The 13,783-nt window shown below is 31.2% G+C and overlaps 1 protein-coding gene across 3 annotated transcripts in view; it reads right to left on the bottom strand.

Moving 5' to 3' along the window:
* LOC117932988 (U-box domain-containing protein 35-like) overlaps window positions 1-11,640 on the bottom strand; it is a 42,327-nt gene extending 30,687 nt beyond the window's left edge. Inside the window, exons 1-5 of one of the 3 annotated variants that reach the window (XM_034854330.1) lie at window positions 11,505-11,640; window positions 10,680-10,934; window positions 9,840-9,961; window positions 9,635-9,756; window positions 8,547-8,743 (exon numbers count right to left, since the gene is read on the bottom strand). In XM_034854330.1, coding sequence (XP_034710221.1) covers window positions 8,547-8,743; window positions 9,635-9,756; window positions 9,840-9,961; window positions 10,680-10,881 — 643 coding nt within the window. In that variant the 5' untranslated portion in view covers window positions 10,882-10,934; window positions 11,505-11,640. The remainder of the gene's footprint in view (window positions 1-8,546; window positions 8,744-9,634; window positions 9,757-9,839; window positions 9,962-10,679; window positions 10,935-11,504) is intronic. The other 2 variants (XM_034854329.1, XM_034854331.1) reach the window with 2 other exon arrangements.
* Window positions 11,641-13,783: the final 2,143 nt, after the last annotated feature.

Raw genomic sequence — 13,783 nt, 5'->3', positions numbered from 1 at the left:
CACATTCCTCTTGGCTCAGGTATGATTTTAACCTATTTTGCTTTCCCCTGTTTTGAACGGCTCTCCTCTGTTTTTAGTCATTTGCGGATTCCTTTGACATGGGGAGACCACTCGTGCATTTTGCTTCCTATTTTAGAATATTCTGAGTGTAGACTCGTCATGACTCGTCATTGCATTTGATTTTTGAGGATCATGCCCATGTTTTTCTTTTGGTTCTACCTAAATCCCTCCCGTCGGCATCTGTGGAATGGGGCAAGACCCAACAGTTTTCTTTCACGTGTATAAGCGTGCTCTATTTTCTTCCCATATTTTTCTGTTAAGTTTTTTGAATGTTGAGAGCCGCACTTTGCATTTGGTCACCTGGGCCGAAGTGCCTACGGGAAAACTCAAGTCCACCCCATAGATGCAGCCGCATGAGAAGTCAAGGAGTGGACCCTCATGGAAAAAAATGAACCATAAGCTGGCATTATCCAATATCCGGAATAAAGGTCTTTCTTTTCTTCCTCTCTGAAAAAATGAGCCATGTCAAGCAACTCTTCACCAGGCTTGAGAAGGACATCAGATTCAGCTATTTTCGGGTTCGATGTGCTAGGCTATTATCAGTGACATTGTCTTGGTCCGTTGTGTTGGGTGCCTATGCCACTTGCCAGCTGATCAATATTCGCATCAAGGAAAGACGCAGACTGAAACCGTTGTATCGAATTTTAGAGAAACAAGCTTTTTGATTAGATATATTTCAGCCCTGCATCAGTCCATCACCCCCATGACCCTTGTTGGCTATGTTGACATGCATGCTGTAAACACTATGGAGATGATTTTCATCATTTTCTACATGCTATTCAACTCCTCTTCCATGCCAAACCTTTTTTCTTAAATCCCACGTATGCCACCACCTTTATGGGACCCTACATCATCACCTCTCTATACCAAATCCATCATACCCATTTTCTCTCACTAACCTCTACTTCTCATCCCGCCATTCCTAACCTTTGTTTTCATACCCATATTTCAATACCCACAAAACTGTCTCTCTCTATCTTCTGCCACTCATCTCACCACTCATAACCCTCACCTTCACTCCATGCAAATGCCCAAATACCCCACTTACCCATCTTTTGTTCCCGCCACCTTCCCTCTCTCTATCACCACCTACCCATTTTCTCACCTCATGCCCACTATACTCAAGGCCAATCTCATGCACTGGTAGATATATATGCAAGGCATGGAGATGAAGTTGTTGGATGTTTTTATGAAATGCTCAACTAAGGGATAAAAGCAAATGACGTTTGTCTTCATGGGATTGTTTACAATATGTATTCATGCAAGGTTAGGTTGGTAAGGAGTGGTTTCAATGCTATGGAAAAGGAGTTCATTCACTTGCATCTAAGGCCCCACGTGTATTGGGTTGATGGGAAAATGGGTTTGTATGGGTTTGTGGCCTTTTTTATTTATTATTTATTATTTGTTTGTTTGCTTTTCTTAAGTACACGTGTGTTTGCCGTGCTAAGGCCATTCCTATTTTTATCATGTTCTTAGTTTTTCCAATTTTTGATGCCAAAGATTCATTTTCAAAATTTTATTTTTAATTTAATTATTTAAAAAAAAAAAAAAAGCTCCCATTAAAATATATATATATATAGTTTTCAAAACTTTGACTTCCCAAACTTTAATTATTTTATTTATTTATTTATTTATTTTAAAAGTTTCATCCTTAAAATAATTTTTCGGGTTTCCACTTTTTCGAAATTTAATTTTCCGGCATTCCATCCTTAAAATAATTTTTCGGGTTTCCATTTTTCGAAATTTAATTTTCCGACATTCCATCTTTAAATAATTCTTCAATTTTCCAATTCCTAAGTTCACTCCCCAATTTTCACAATTATTTACCTAATCATTATTACTATTATTTCCATTCGTTTATCTATTCACTTATTCTCTTATTTAAAATCCCATTTCTAAATAACTCTTCAAACTTTCCATCTTAAAAATTCCACTATTCACATTCGTTCGTTTAAATATTATTCTCATTATTATTATTATTATTTCATTCATTTATTTTACAAATTCCAATAATTAAGGTTCAATTTTTCAAAATTCCGGCTTTCGAATTTAATTTTCAATTTCGAAAATTCCAATATTCCCATTCATTTATTTAATCATTATTTTCGTCCTTATTATTATTATTCCATTTATTTATTTATTTTAAAATTTTATTTTTTTTAACATTTTTTTCAAAATTCCAATTTCTAAACTTAATTTCCGATTTTCAAAATTCTAATTTCTTTCTAATTTAATATTCAAAATTCCAATTCTTAAATTTAATTCCCAAAACTCCAATTTTCAAATAATTTTCGAGACTTCAATTTCCAAATAAATTTCAAATCTAATTTTCTCCCGAATAGTTTTAATTCCGCTCTGGCTTTCAAACAATCTTCTGCTCCTCTTGACTTTAATAAGCAAGAACGAATTTTCCGTAATTCCGAATAATGGAATTTATGGGATTAATTCATGCAATATAAATCGGGCTTTGGTGGGGGGCCCAACATATGTGATTTCCCTATGATTGATTGATTGTTTGTTTGATTTAATTGCCATGCATGATTGATTTTATTCTACTCTATGACATGCTCGAAATTATTCCTTAATTGTGCACTAACCTCACTTCTTGATAGCGCTTTATGGATCACTGCCCAGGTACGCATCCACACCCGCTCGGGTCATTTTCTGTATGCATGTTTAGATTCTCATATGTGCATGATTGCTCTGGGTATTAATTGATTCCCTCATCAATTGCCATGATTGCTTCATTTTATTAGTAGAGACCCGACTTTAGGGACTTAAAGGGGTGCTACGGTCTGTACCGTACCTTCCCGATAAGTAACCTGACCCCCGAACCCGATTCGGTTTCTCACAGACCGCCTTTTCCAAAATAAGGAGTCACACTTAGGGTTTTTCTTTCTTATTTTGTTTACCTTTTTAAAAACAAAACAAAAATAAGTGGCGACTCCAAGTCATTTTCAAACAATAAATAAAATCAATTTTTCAAATAAAAGATCGAGTTCGCCATCGAGTGGGAAACGCATGAGCCGAAATGCGGGGTCCACAGTTTGACTCTTTGAAAGTTTGAAGGAATATGTATGTGAAAGAAAATAGAGAGAAAAAGTAGAAGGAAAAAAAAAAGTAAAATAAAAAATAAAGAAATAAATTTAAAATTAATAAATTATTTTTATATACTACTTCAAATTATTTTCACTTTTTTTTTTTAACTCTTTTTTATAAAGATTAAATAACTTTAAAATATAAAAATTTCTTAATAATTTTAATTATATTCGACTTTCTTTTATATTTTTTTATAAAAAAATAAATGACTTAAAATTTGAAAATAAATTACTTTAACTAAAAAGCTAAAAAACAAGTGCTTTCTAAATCTTATTCAAATTTCAAGAATGACTTTGAATGAGGGAAAAGAAGGAAAAATAATCAAAGAGACAGGATAATAAAAAGTTAGAAAGAGTTTGTCATATGCCCATGTAATTTTTCATATTTGATTTTTCTTAGGTTATGTTTGAGTCTTTGAAAGTTTGAAGGAATATGTATGAGAAAGAAAATAGGGAGAAAAGTAGAAGGAAAGAAAAAGTAAAATAAAAAATAAAAAAATAAATTTAAAATTAATAAATTATTTTTATATACTACTTTAAATTCTTTTCACTTTTTTTAACTCTTTTTTATAAAGATTAAATAATTTTAAAATATAAAAATTTCTTAATAATTTTAATTATATTCGACTTTTTTTTTATATTTTTTTATAAAAAAATAAATGACTTAAAATTTGAAAATAAATTACTTTAACTAAAAAGCTAAAAAAACAAGTGCCTTCTAAATCTTATTCAAATTTCAAGAATGACTTTGAATGAAGGAAAAGAAGGAAAAAGAATCAAAGAGACATGATAATAAAAGGTTAGAAAGAGTTTGTCATATGCCCATGTAATTTTTCATATTTGATTTTTCTTAGGTTATGTTTGAGTCTTTGAAAGTTTGAAGGAATATGTATGAAAAAGAAAATAGGGAGAAAAAGTAGAAGGAAAAGAAAAGTAAAAAAAAAAAAAAGTTTAAATTAATAAATTATTTTTATATACTATTTCAAAATTTTTTTCACCTTTTTAACTCTTTTTTATAAAGATTAAATAATTTTAAAATATAAAAATTTCTTGATAATATTAATTATATTCGACTTTCTTTTATATATTTTTTATAATAAAACAAAACATAAGAAAATCATTTTTTTAATGTATTTTTTTTTCTTTCCTCGGTACTTTCTGAGAAACAAATGTAACTTTAATAAATTTATTTTGTTGATAGATGCAATTAAAATGTTTTGAGATTGTGCATTTGACAGTGTTTTTAGTAAAAATATTTTATTGAAAATGTTGTTAAGAGAATTGTCTATCAAACATTTCTAAAAAAAAAATAATATTACAAGTGATTTTTTTAGATATTTAAAAGTGTTTCCTAAATTTTATCAAATGTCTATAACATGTTTAGGAATTGTTTTTAAAAAACGGTTTTCTGTTTTCCAAAACACAAAAACCACATTTGACAATCAAAATTTGTTTTTTATTTTATATTCTTAAAAGAGTATTTTTAGATAATATTTTTTATTTTTTATTTTTGTTTTTATTTGTTTCTTTAGGGTTGTTTTAAGAAATGATTATACACATATAAAATTATTAAAAATAAAATACTAAATATAAAAATTATTTTTAAAACATATTTAAAAAAACATGTTAAAAACAGTTAGATTTCCACACAGACTTTTGTTATACAAAAATCAAAGAACAATTTTAAAAAATTATTCTCAAAAACTATTTTTCAAAATTGTTTTAAAAAACAATTACCAAACAAATCCTTAATTTTTTTCAAAAACACTTTGTAAGTACAAAATTCTCTTAAGAAAAGTAAAAATAATTTTCTACAAAATGAAAACATATAGTTAAAAAATAATTTAAAATAGACAAAAAAAAGAGAATATTTACTAATAATATTATAATAGTACAACGCCCTCTTTTTTTTTTTTACCAATAATGTTACACAATTGATTAATTCCATTACTAATTATAAATATATTAAAATTTTCTATTGCATTGTTAAAATAACTAATAGAGTAAATAAAATAAAAAATAATAACAATAAACAAATATAAATTTTTTTATTTAATTAAATTTCATGTCAAAATATCGGTAACAAACAAACACAATTGGTCAATTTTGTTTTAATTATAAACATACTATACTTTTTTTTTATTATACTATTAAAATAAATAATAAATACAGTCCATTTCACCATTCAAACATTCATAGATTCCATGAACATTGTTACCAAAATATCATCTAACTTGACCATTCATTATCCACATCCTCAAGACTACTCCACATAATATCACTATTCACACCTCATATTATTTTAAATTATCTACAATCGGGACAGAAATCAAGTGACAAACAAAAAAGGAAAAAAGATTTCTTTATGGAAACATTTTCTCTACAAGTGTTTCCAAAACAACCACTTATTAAATGTTTTTCTACAAAATATTGCAAGTGATTTTTCAACACTAATAATAATTTTTCAAATTTTTAAAAGTGTTTTCTAAATTTTGTCAGATATCTGACTTTTTTTCAAAAACACTTTTTAAAGCTAAAAGTGCTTCCTAGAATCACTTCAACAAACTCTAAAACTTCCAAAAATTATTGGTTGCTTTGGGACTTCCATTCCATAATTGCAGAAAGAAGTGTGTAATTGGGTATTAGATTCTTATTTGGCAAAGCCAAATTCGTCATGGGCGAGTTGTCATTCTCTTCCACCCATTTCTCTATTGCTCTTCGGTCATAGGTGTATCCATCCGCAGCAACACAAGGGTCATGCATTACATCCTGTAACACCAAAAGTACAAGTTACAACATCAAATTAGGCAACATAAAAAGAAAAGAGAAGTCTAGGGAGTCAAGTCTTCATCACAAATCAAATAAAAATATAACCCACACACAGATGAATAGATGTTGCTTGATACAATGGCATCATGGTTGCCAAAAGAGACATGGCAGTTTAAAGCTGCTAAAACAAAAGAGAGATTAGCAAGACGGTTTAATCTACACATACCCGAGTTAATATCAAATCGGGTTTTACAGCTAATCTATGTGCCATAAAGTGATTTCCAACACATGTTCTTCCTCTTAAGTCCAAATAGTAACATACTCTAATGATAGATAGATCAAACCCCTATTCACGACAAGCAATACTCTAATGATAGACCAACCTTTCTCTGTTCATAACATGCAAGTGGTAGAAGAGTTTTGTGCATGCACAGACAAACAGAAATAAAAACAAAATCAATCTTCTTCTACTCCAAACATGCCAAAAGACTTTTCCCCTTTGAAATATTGTAAGGTCATACCTTAAGTATTGGGCAGACAAAATGGTTAGGAGGTGCCAACTGAACCTTGGGAGCTGAATCTCGGGACCTGTCAGCAACATCTTTTAATCTCTCCAGTGCAGGAAGTACCTCATCTTTTAAATCGGGCCTGTCTCTTCGGCGAAGCTCTAGACAGCTTAATCCTAATAGAGCCAGTTCTTTTGTTTCTTTCATTGGCCATTGCCCAGCCATTGGGTCCAAAATCTCCATTAGTTGGTCATCTTGAACTGCTGTTTCCACCAGGTGGGCTAGTGCTATTGCTGGTTTTGCAGTCAGCAACTGCAAAACCACCATCCCAAAAGCATAAACATCGGATTTTGGAGAGACTAAACCAGTCCGTTGATATTCAGGATCTATGTAGCAAAGTGTTCCAACAGGACCTGTGTTTATGTTGCATATAGAAGAGTCCAGATTAAGCATTGTTGAAAGGCCAACATCACCGATCTTGCTCACCAAGTTATGATCAAGCAAGATGTTTGCTGGTTTCAGATCACGATGGATGATTGATTTAGGCTTTGAGTTGTGAAGAAAGACAAGGGTTGAGGCTACTTCCCAAGCAATTCGATATCTCTCAAACCATGGAATTGGGGCTGTATTATATTTCTGCAGCAACCTCTCTTCCAAGCTACCATTTTCCATGTACTCATACACTAGGCAACCATGATCAGAACAGGCGCCTAGAAGAAGCAGCAGATGAGGATGACGAATTTTACTTAATACATCAAGCTGAAAGGCAAAGACAACATAGATAAGTGTTCTGTTCAAACACTGAGTAACCATAGGTTCACTATCATACAAATTTGGTTCACAACGGCTTTGCACCACATGGTATGAAGAGATGCATCCATCATCTCTTAATTAAAAGCAAAGTAAATGAATTGCCAAAAGAGCAATGACTTTTATGAAATAATGAGTATGCACCTTTCCTAAACTGGAAATCAAACAAACAGAGAAAAATGGGACACCTGAAGTGAGCCCCAAAATAAATGCTGAAAGAGGACTTATAGTTCCCCTTAAGATTAATTTTGAAGACAGTTTTGGTTATTCTGACCTAAAACCAGAGGAATACCATCAAAGCTGGAAAAGCTAGAGACTATGCAAACTTAAGCAAAAAATAGTATGTCTCAGAAGACTATTGCTTAGCTTAGAAGCAGAAAACACAAACTCAACAAACACACATTTAGTTAAGTATTTATATCATACCTCCTGCTGGAATTCCTTGGTTCTATGACCCTCCTTTGAGTGGAGAACTTTCACTGCTGCAGTTGTATGATGCAGATTGCACCTGTAGACAGTTCCATGCGCCCCCTTCCCAATCTGAAGGTTTTCAGAGAATGATGAGGTAGCAGACACAATTTCTTCCCATGTGAACTCCTGATATGACTGCACTGGACCAACAAGTGCATTTTCAAGCTTTTCTTTCTCTTTGACATCATGCAAGGCTTTGATCTCTGCTTCTTTCCTTTGTAACGCTTCTTTTTCAGCACATTCCGCCGCAGAACCTGTCTCAGTCAACAAAAAGGGAGAAGCATTAAAACTCTCTTCAACACAAATGATTTCCTGCCCAAACTTGTTAGCCTGGAAACTACAGCAAAAACTCCTAGATCAAAATAAAATTGTGTATTTTTCTTAAGTATTGCCCAAGGTAATTTCTTAATATAAGAAAAAAATTCTCAAACTGTAACATGCATTGGATTCATTATAATTTATTTTCTCTAGAGGTCAATCATGTCTGCTTCTAGGGAAAATAAATAAATAAACAATAATTGTAGCACATAATGCAGTCTTAGCAAAACTAAGAAAAACTGCACCATGCCAGTAGCATTTAGGGATAGCTCAGTCACTCTCTTGTATTTTAATTATGACTTAGACAATTTGGCCATTACATATTTTGTACGCATAATGGAAACTAGATAACACTCTCTAGGTACCGCTATCATGTGAGGAATGATCAGGTTTCACCCAGGGGCTGCAAGATGAGTATGTTCAGAAGAAAGCGCATTTCCACACAGATAAAATCACACACACATTCATCACTAAGTAGATGTAGCTCAATTTATAAATTGAGAAACATAAACACCTGCATGTGGGCTGGAAGTGTGACTTGAAGAACTGGTGGTAGAACTTGCATCACTACTGTCCTCTTTAATGCTTCCATTTTTATCTGAATCCGACGGGCGCACAGAGGATAATTGTCCTTTTGAAACAGTATAGACTGTACAGAAGCTTGGAGTGCATTCTGAGATTCTCAAAGACAGACTTTGTCCCTTAACTTTCCTGTGATTGTTATGTTGTTAACAAGCAAGTTGTGTGAACATGGAGAAACAATAAAAATAAATAAATAAGCAACATACAAAGGTTACGGAACAGATGATTCTTCAGATTTAATCTTAAAATATGACAATTCTCAGAATTTTTTTTTTTTTCCCTTCGCTTTCCTATAATTGTTAATTTGTTATCTCCTTAACAACAGCATTAAAGATGAAAATCAAGAGAGAATAAAAAAACTATAGACACTTACATCACATAGGCTATGTTTGGGAAGTTTTTTTTGAAATGTTTTTAACCTATTTTCTATGTTTTTAAATATGTTTTAAAAAGAACTTTCATATGTAGTGTTTTATTTTTAATCATTCTTCATATTTGTATCATTATTTTTTTATACAGCCTTTATAAAAAACAGGTGAAAACAACAAATAGATATTTTCTAAAACCACTTGTTTACGTGAATTCCTGTGCAGATTTCTTGTTATGCTTTGTAAAAAAATTATTCATCTGAACAAATCAGCATTGCCCATATTAAGTTAATTGCTTAGGTGCATTTGCACACCAGAGGAAAAGTGAATTGCTTCAAATAAAAGATCCCTATCATTAACTGTGGTGATGCAGCCCAGTCTTTTTAATCGATCATTCTATGTGATGGGTTTGAACCTTTAGAAGCTGCATAAAACATAATGAAATGAAACCTCAAAAGACAGCCCTAATATTTTGCCTGCTTCAAGGCATATTTGCTTTCGAACTGAAGTGGAACCTGATTATAATTATGCAGGGATCTCATTTCTCAACCCAGAGAGCCAAATGAGGGTATTATATACATTGACAGAGATAGTGCATCTTGAATATTAAATTAAAATAAGCAAGGGTTAGTATACCAGCATGCTGTTTTACCTTGAAAACATGCCACTAGATGAAGCTCCAATAACAAGCTTATGGATAGTGCTTTTTGCTATCTCCTCTGCTATTGCCTTTGCAACATCATCTGATTCAATCACAACAACATCCACTTGCACCTACATTCAGAATCGTTCAAAGTAAGCTTTTGTCTTTCATGGGATTTGTTCAATATCAACTTTTCAACAAGCAAACTTTCAACCTTTTTATGCAAAAACATCGTCTTGTAAGGAAGAAGCATTTCACTTGTCTGCCATCCCATTTCTTCCAGGTAAGCAGCTGCTACATCATCTCGCACTTGTGAAAGAGGAATCGAATTTCCCACTGGAAGGTTAACAATGTAAAATGACCAGAGAAAAATTAAGGCAAGTTCAAATTCTCAATGATCTTTTACTTTTTCATTAAGTAACTTCCACATTTCTTGCTCTAAAAGTCATTACTGGAGAAATTGAACCACTTAGATGCCAAATGTGCATCCTTCTAGTAAAATTCCAAAGTCAAAATGCATTGCTGCCAATGTGTTCAAGAATCAAAACCCAAAACTATTTTCCAGCATACAGTCTGACTCACTCTCATGGGACTGCTATATAATGCTTTTTTTAATGACAAAAGATTACAGTATCAAGTAAAGACTGGTTATCCAAGCAAAAAGAAGTTTGCATGAATGGTTTCTGAATGCTAAACTTACTAAGAACAACCCATGATGGGGAATATCTTTAGTCCATGTCAGCCCTTTGTTTAAATTTTTTTTTTGAAAAACAGCAATTTTGAAACTACATTTACACAAATAACTAAACACAGGTGTTATGATATATGCATTTAAAAGTATATCTACGGGATACAGATCGAATTATACAACATGCCAGCAATTATTAACAAAAGCAGAGGCCTAACCTGCTCTAATTTCTTTAAAGAAACATTTTATGTCTGTGCTTTCTTATTCCTCTAAAGCTTTTGTATACATGTCTAATAAATTTAGAATTTGGTCAAAGGCAAATTTTTTTGTATAGATGAATGATTATTTTGAAGAGGGATAGCTTACTCGGCGTAGGGACTGAGGTTATCTTCGGACGGACATGTAACATCTTGAACATATGCAATCCCTCGGGAACAAACTTCTCTAATGCCCACCTAACAACATATTTGCTTTTTTTCTTTCCATTGATAGCCACTGCAATGGTGGAAGGTAAGGGAAGCGCCAATGCAAGTTCTTGTTTTTCTTCAATAATTTCTTTAGCCTCCATGACTCAAATAGCTCAATCTACAAAGGAGTTCTCTCTAAAATGAAGAGGGAACTCTAATAAAAAATGTCAGAATCCTACCACTTATCCAACAAAATCCATATTCATTCTCAGAAATGCATTAGAACAAAAGGCTGCCATGATTCCTAGATTGCAATTTTATTTTTTCCTTTTTTACCAATAATCCCACATCTCAAAGTTACAAATCCCACAAAATTATGTCATTAAGCATGCGAAGCGAATTCAACCGCACAAGGAAGAGAAGCAATCAACACAGGATGGAATTGCAGAATTGATTGGAGAGAGAAGAAAATGAAGAGATGGAGATTTGAGGAGAGTACAACTACGGTGTTCCCAAACTGAATTAGCATGTAAATACACTCCAATTTTAAAATAACACCAAAGAACCATAAACCCAGACAATATACTTCCAAATTTCATATAGCACAAATGGAAAAGTTGAGCGCAGCCCAGAAACCAACAACAGAGAGAGAGAGATTAAATGTGAACAAAGCACTGAAATTCGAATACCCAGAAGTGAAGTTTCAAACTTCAAACAATAACAACAGAATATTTGAAGGAAAAAAAGGAAAAAAAAATTACTGCATAACAAAAACAAACCATACCAAGTGTTTACAACTGCAAACCCATGTGAAAATCAAGAACACCCATCAATCTTCAACCTTAAAACAACACCATACAAAGAAACAAGAACAGCCAATTATTTTCCCACCCCCAAAACCTCCCAAACATTTAGAAGAGACGATTTCGGTGGGCTTTAAACACTGCAAGTTAGTTGGGAAGTTTCAGCACAAGTCGCTTTGTGCTGACGTGAAGCATAAGGGCTCCACACGCCTCACTCCCCTCGGCTTCCAGGCAACCTTGCCGTGAGCGGCCCCATCTATTGAAAGCTACATTCAATGTATTTTTCTCGTATTCTAGTTTTCAACCTATTCTTATCCTTTGGAGTTGGGTTTATTGGAGGTTCTTTCGGGGATTTTCCGAAAATGATTTTCATCGAATTGTTTTGATTTAGGATTCGGTTGACTGTTATTTTCTGGAGACCAACTAGGGATTTATGGAATTAAAAACAAATTTTTCCATTCTTATTTTTTCTTCAAGGTATAAAAAAATAAGATAAATATATATATAAAAAAAAGAGATAAATATTTTTTTAAAAAAAGATAAAATATAAAATAATGGAAATAAAATTGAGTAAAAAATAAAATTATGCATGCCATGTTTCGTGATAGATACTAATTTGCTAATCTAAAGGTTTTAAAATTTATTATATTAATGATTAATTTTTATTCAATTAAATTATATTTTAAAATATATTTTGCAATCATTAGTATAAAAGGCGAATCAAAATTCAATTTCAGTTTCTTTGTTTGAAAAAAGGAGCAACTTGGACTTTTTTTTTTTTGGATTTTTGTATTGGTGGCTAATAGAGTTGACCCAGTAGGTTTTGGCACCTTCTATGGTCTACTTTTCTAGGCCAATTGAAATCAAAGGAGTGTGATGGCATGTGCGAACAGTTGATGTGAAAGAGATTTGGATGACTTGATCCCAGTGTCTTTGCATCACCGCTGTCTCTTTGCCCTGCTAAAAGCAACCTTTAAGGGTGAAATCCAACTCTTAAAATGTGTTGGAAACCGTTACTGAAAGGTGGTGACTCAAACCCATGAAATCCTGTAAATCCAAGCTCTATGTTAAATTATCAATTTTCAGTTTAAGCTTGGGTTAAATATGCTTATCATACTTTTGAATTATTAAAAATCAATAGATTTTGATAGTTTATAATCATGTTTAAGTGAAACCATTTAATATATAAATTTTATTTTGGTCAATCTTATAATCTATTTAATTCATTTCAAATTTGATTTTAGATAAATAGGTCAGTTAAGTCATACGAGTTAATTCTATAAACTCATACATGACTTGACTCAATTTACTTACTAAACAGTATCTAATTATTAAATAGATTACATCGTATATAATTAGGTCAAAATTGAGTTTATGTTTTTAACTCGATTATTATTTGTGTTGCATTTGAATTAACCAGTTTAATAGGGTATCAAAATTTTGATGGGATACAAACATAATCTACCAACACAAATTATTACTCTATCCATTGGTATTTCAAAGAAATAAAGACGCGTATATATATATATATATATATATATTTCAAATGTGATGTAAGAAGATTTTATTTCATTCATTTTTCATAAATATCCTAATTTTCTCTTTATTTATTTATTTATTATAATGCAATATTAGTTACTTCTATTTCATTTTCTTATAGCCTTAAATATAGAAATTAAATATCACATGAGTATAAATTTAATGTTTGTCAAAGACTTTATTGCTTATTTCAAACAAAATCTTTGTAAAATATTAAGCTATTTGAGAAATCATTTATTCGAACTAGTATATCTGCAAAACATTTATGTCATATTTTGTTAGTGAGATAGTATGAGGTAGGATAAGAGATGATATATAATATATATCTCATCTCATATCCTATTTCATTGTTCAATCAAATTATTAGATAGGATAAGTGATAAAGATATATTATCTATCCTATTTTGTTTTATCCTTTCTAGGATATCTTAATCTCATGTTAAGATATGAGTATTTCATGTATCATAAATTTATTCTTTTATCATTTTTTTATATATTCATTTTGTAAAATAATTTTTTTTATTACAAATTAAATTATGATTAAGAAAGAAAAACTAAAAAAATATTTATAACATAATATTAATATATGATATATAAATTATTTTTTATATTGAATAACATAATATAAAAAAATATTTATAAAGTTTAAATATTTTAATCATGAATATTATGAAATACAAAAGACTTTTTTTAAATAAAAAATATTAAAATATGATACAAT

This window comes from Vitis riparia, chromosome 16 (assembly GCF_004353265.1).
Source record: "Vitis riparia cultivar Riparia Gloire de Montpellier isolate 1030 chromosome 16, EGFV_Vit.rip_1.0, whole genome shotgun sequence".
Classification (NCBI taxonomy): domain Eukaryota; kingdom Viridiplantae; phylum Streptophyta; class Magnoliopsida; order Vitales; family Vitaceae; genus Vitis; species Vitis riparia.
Note: the sequence above shows the minus strand (reverse complement) of the source record. Positions and strands in the feature narration are given on the sequence as shown.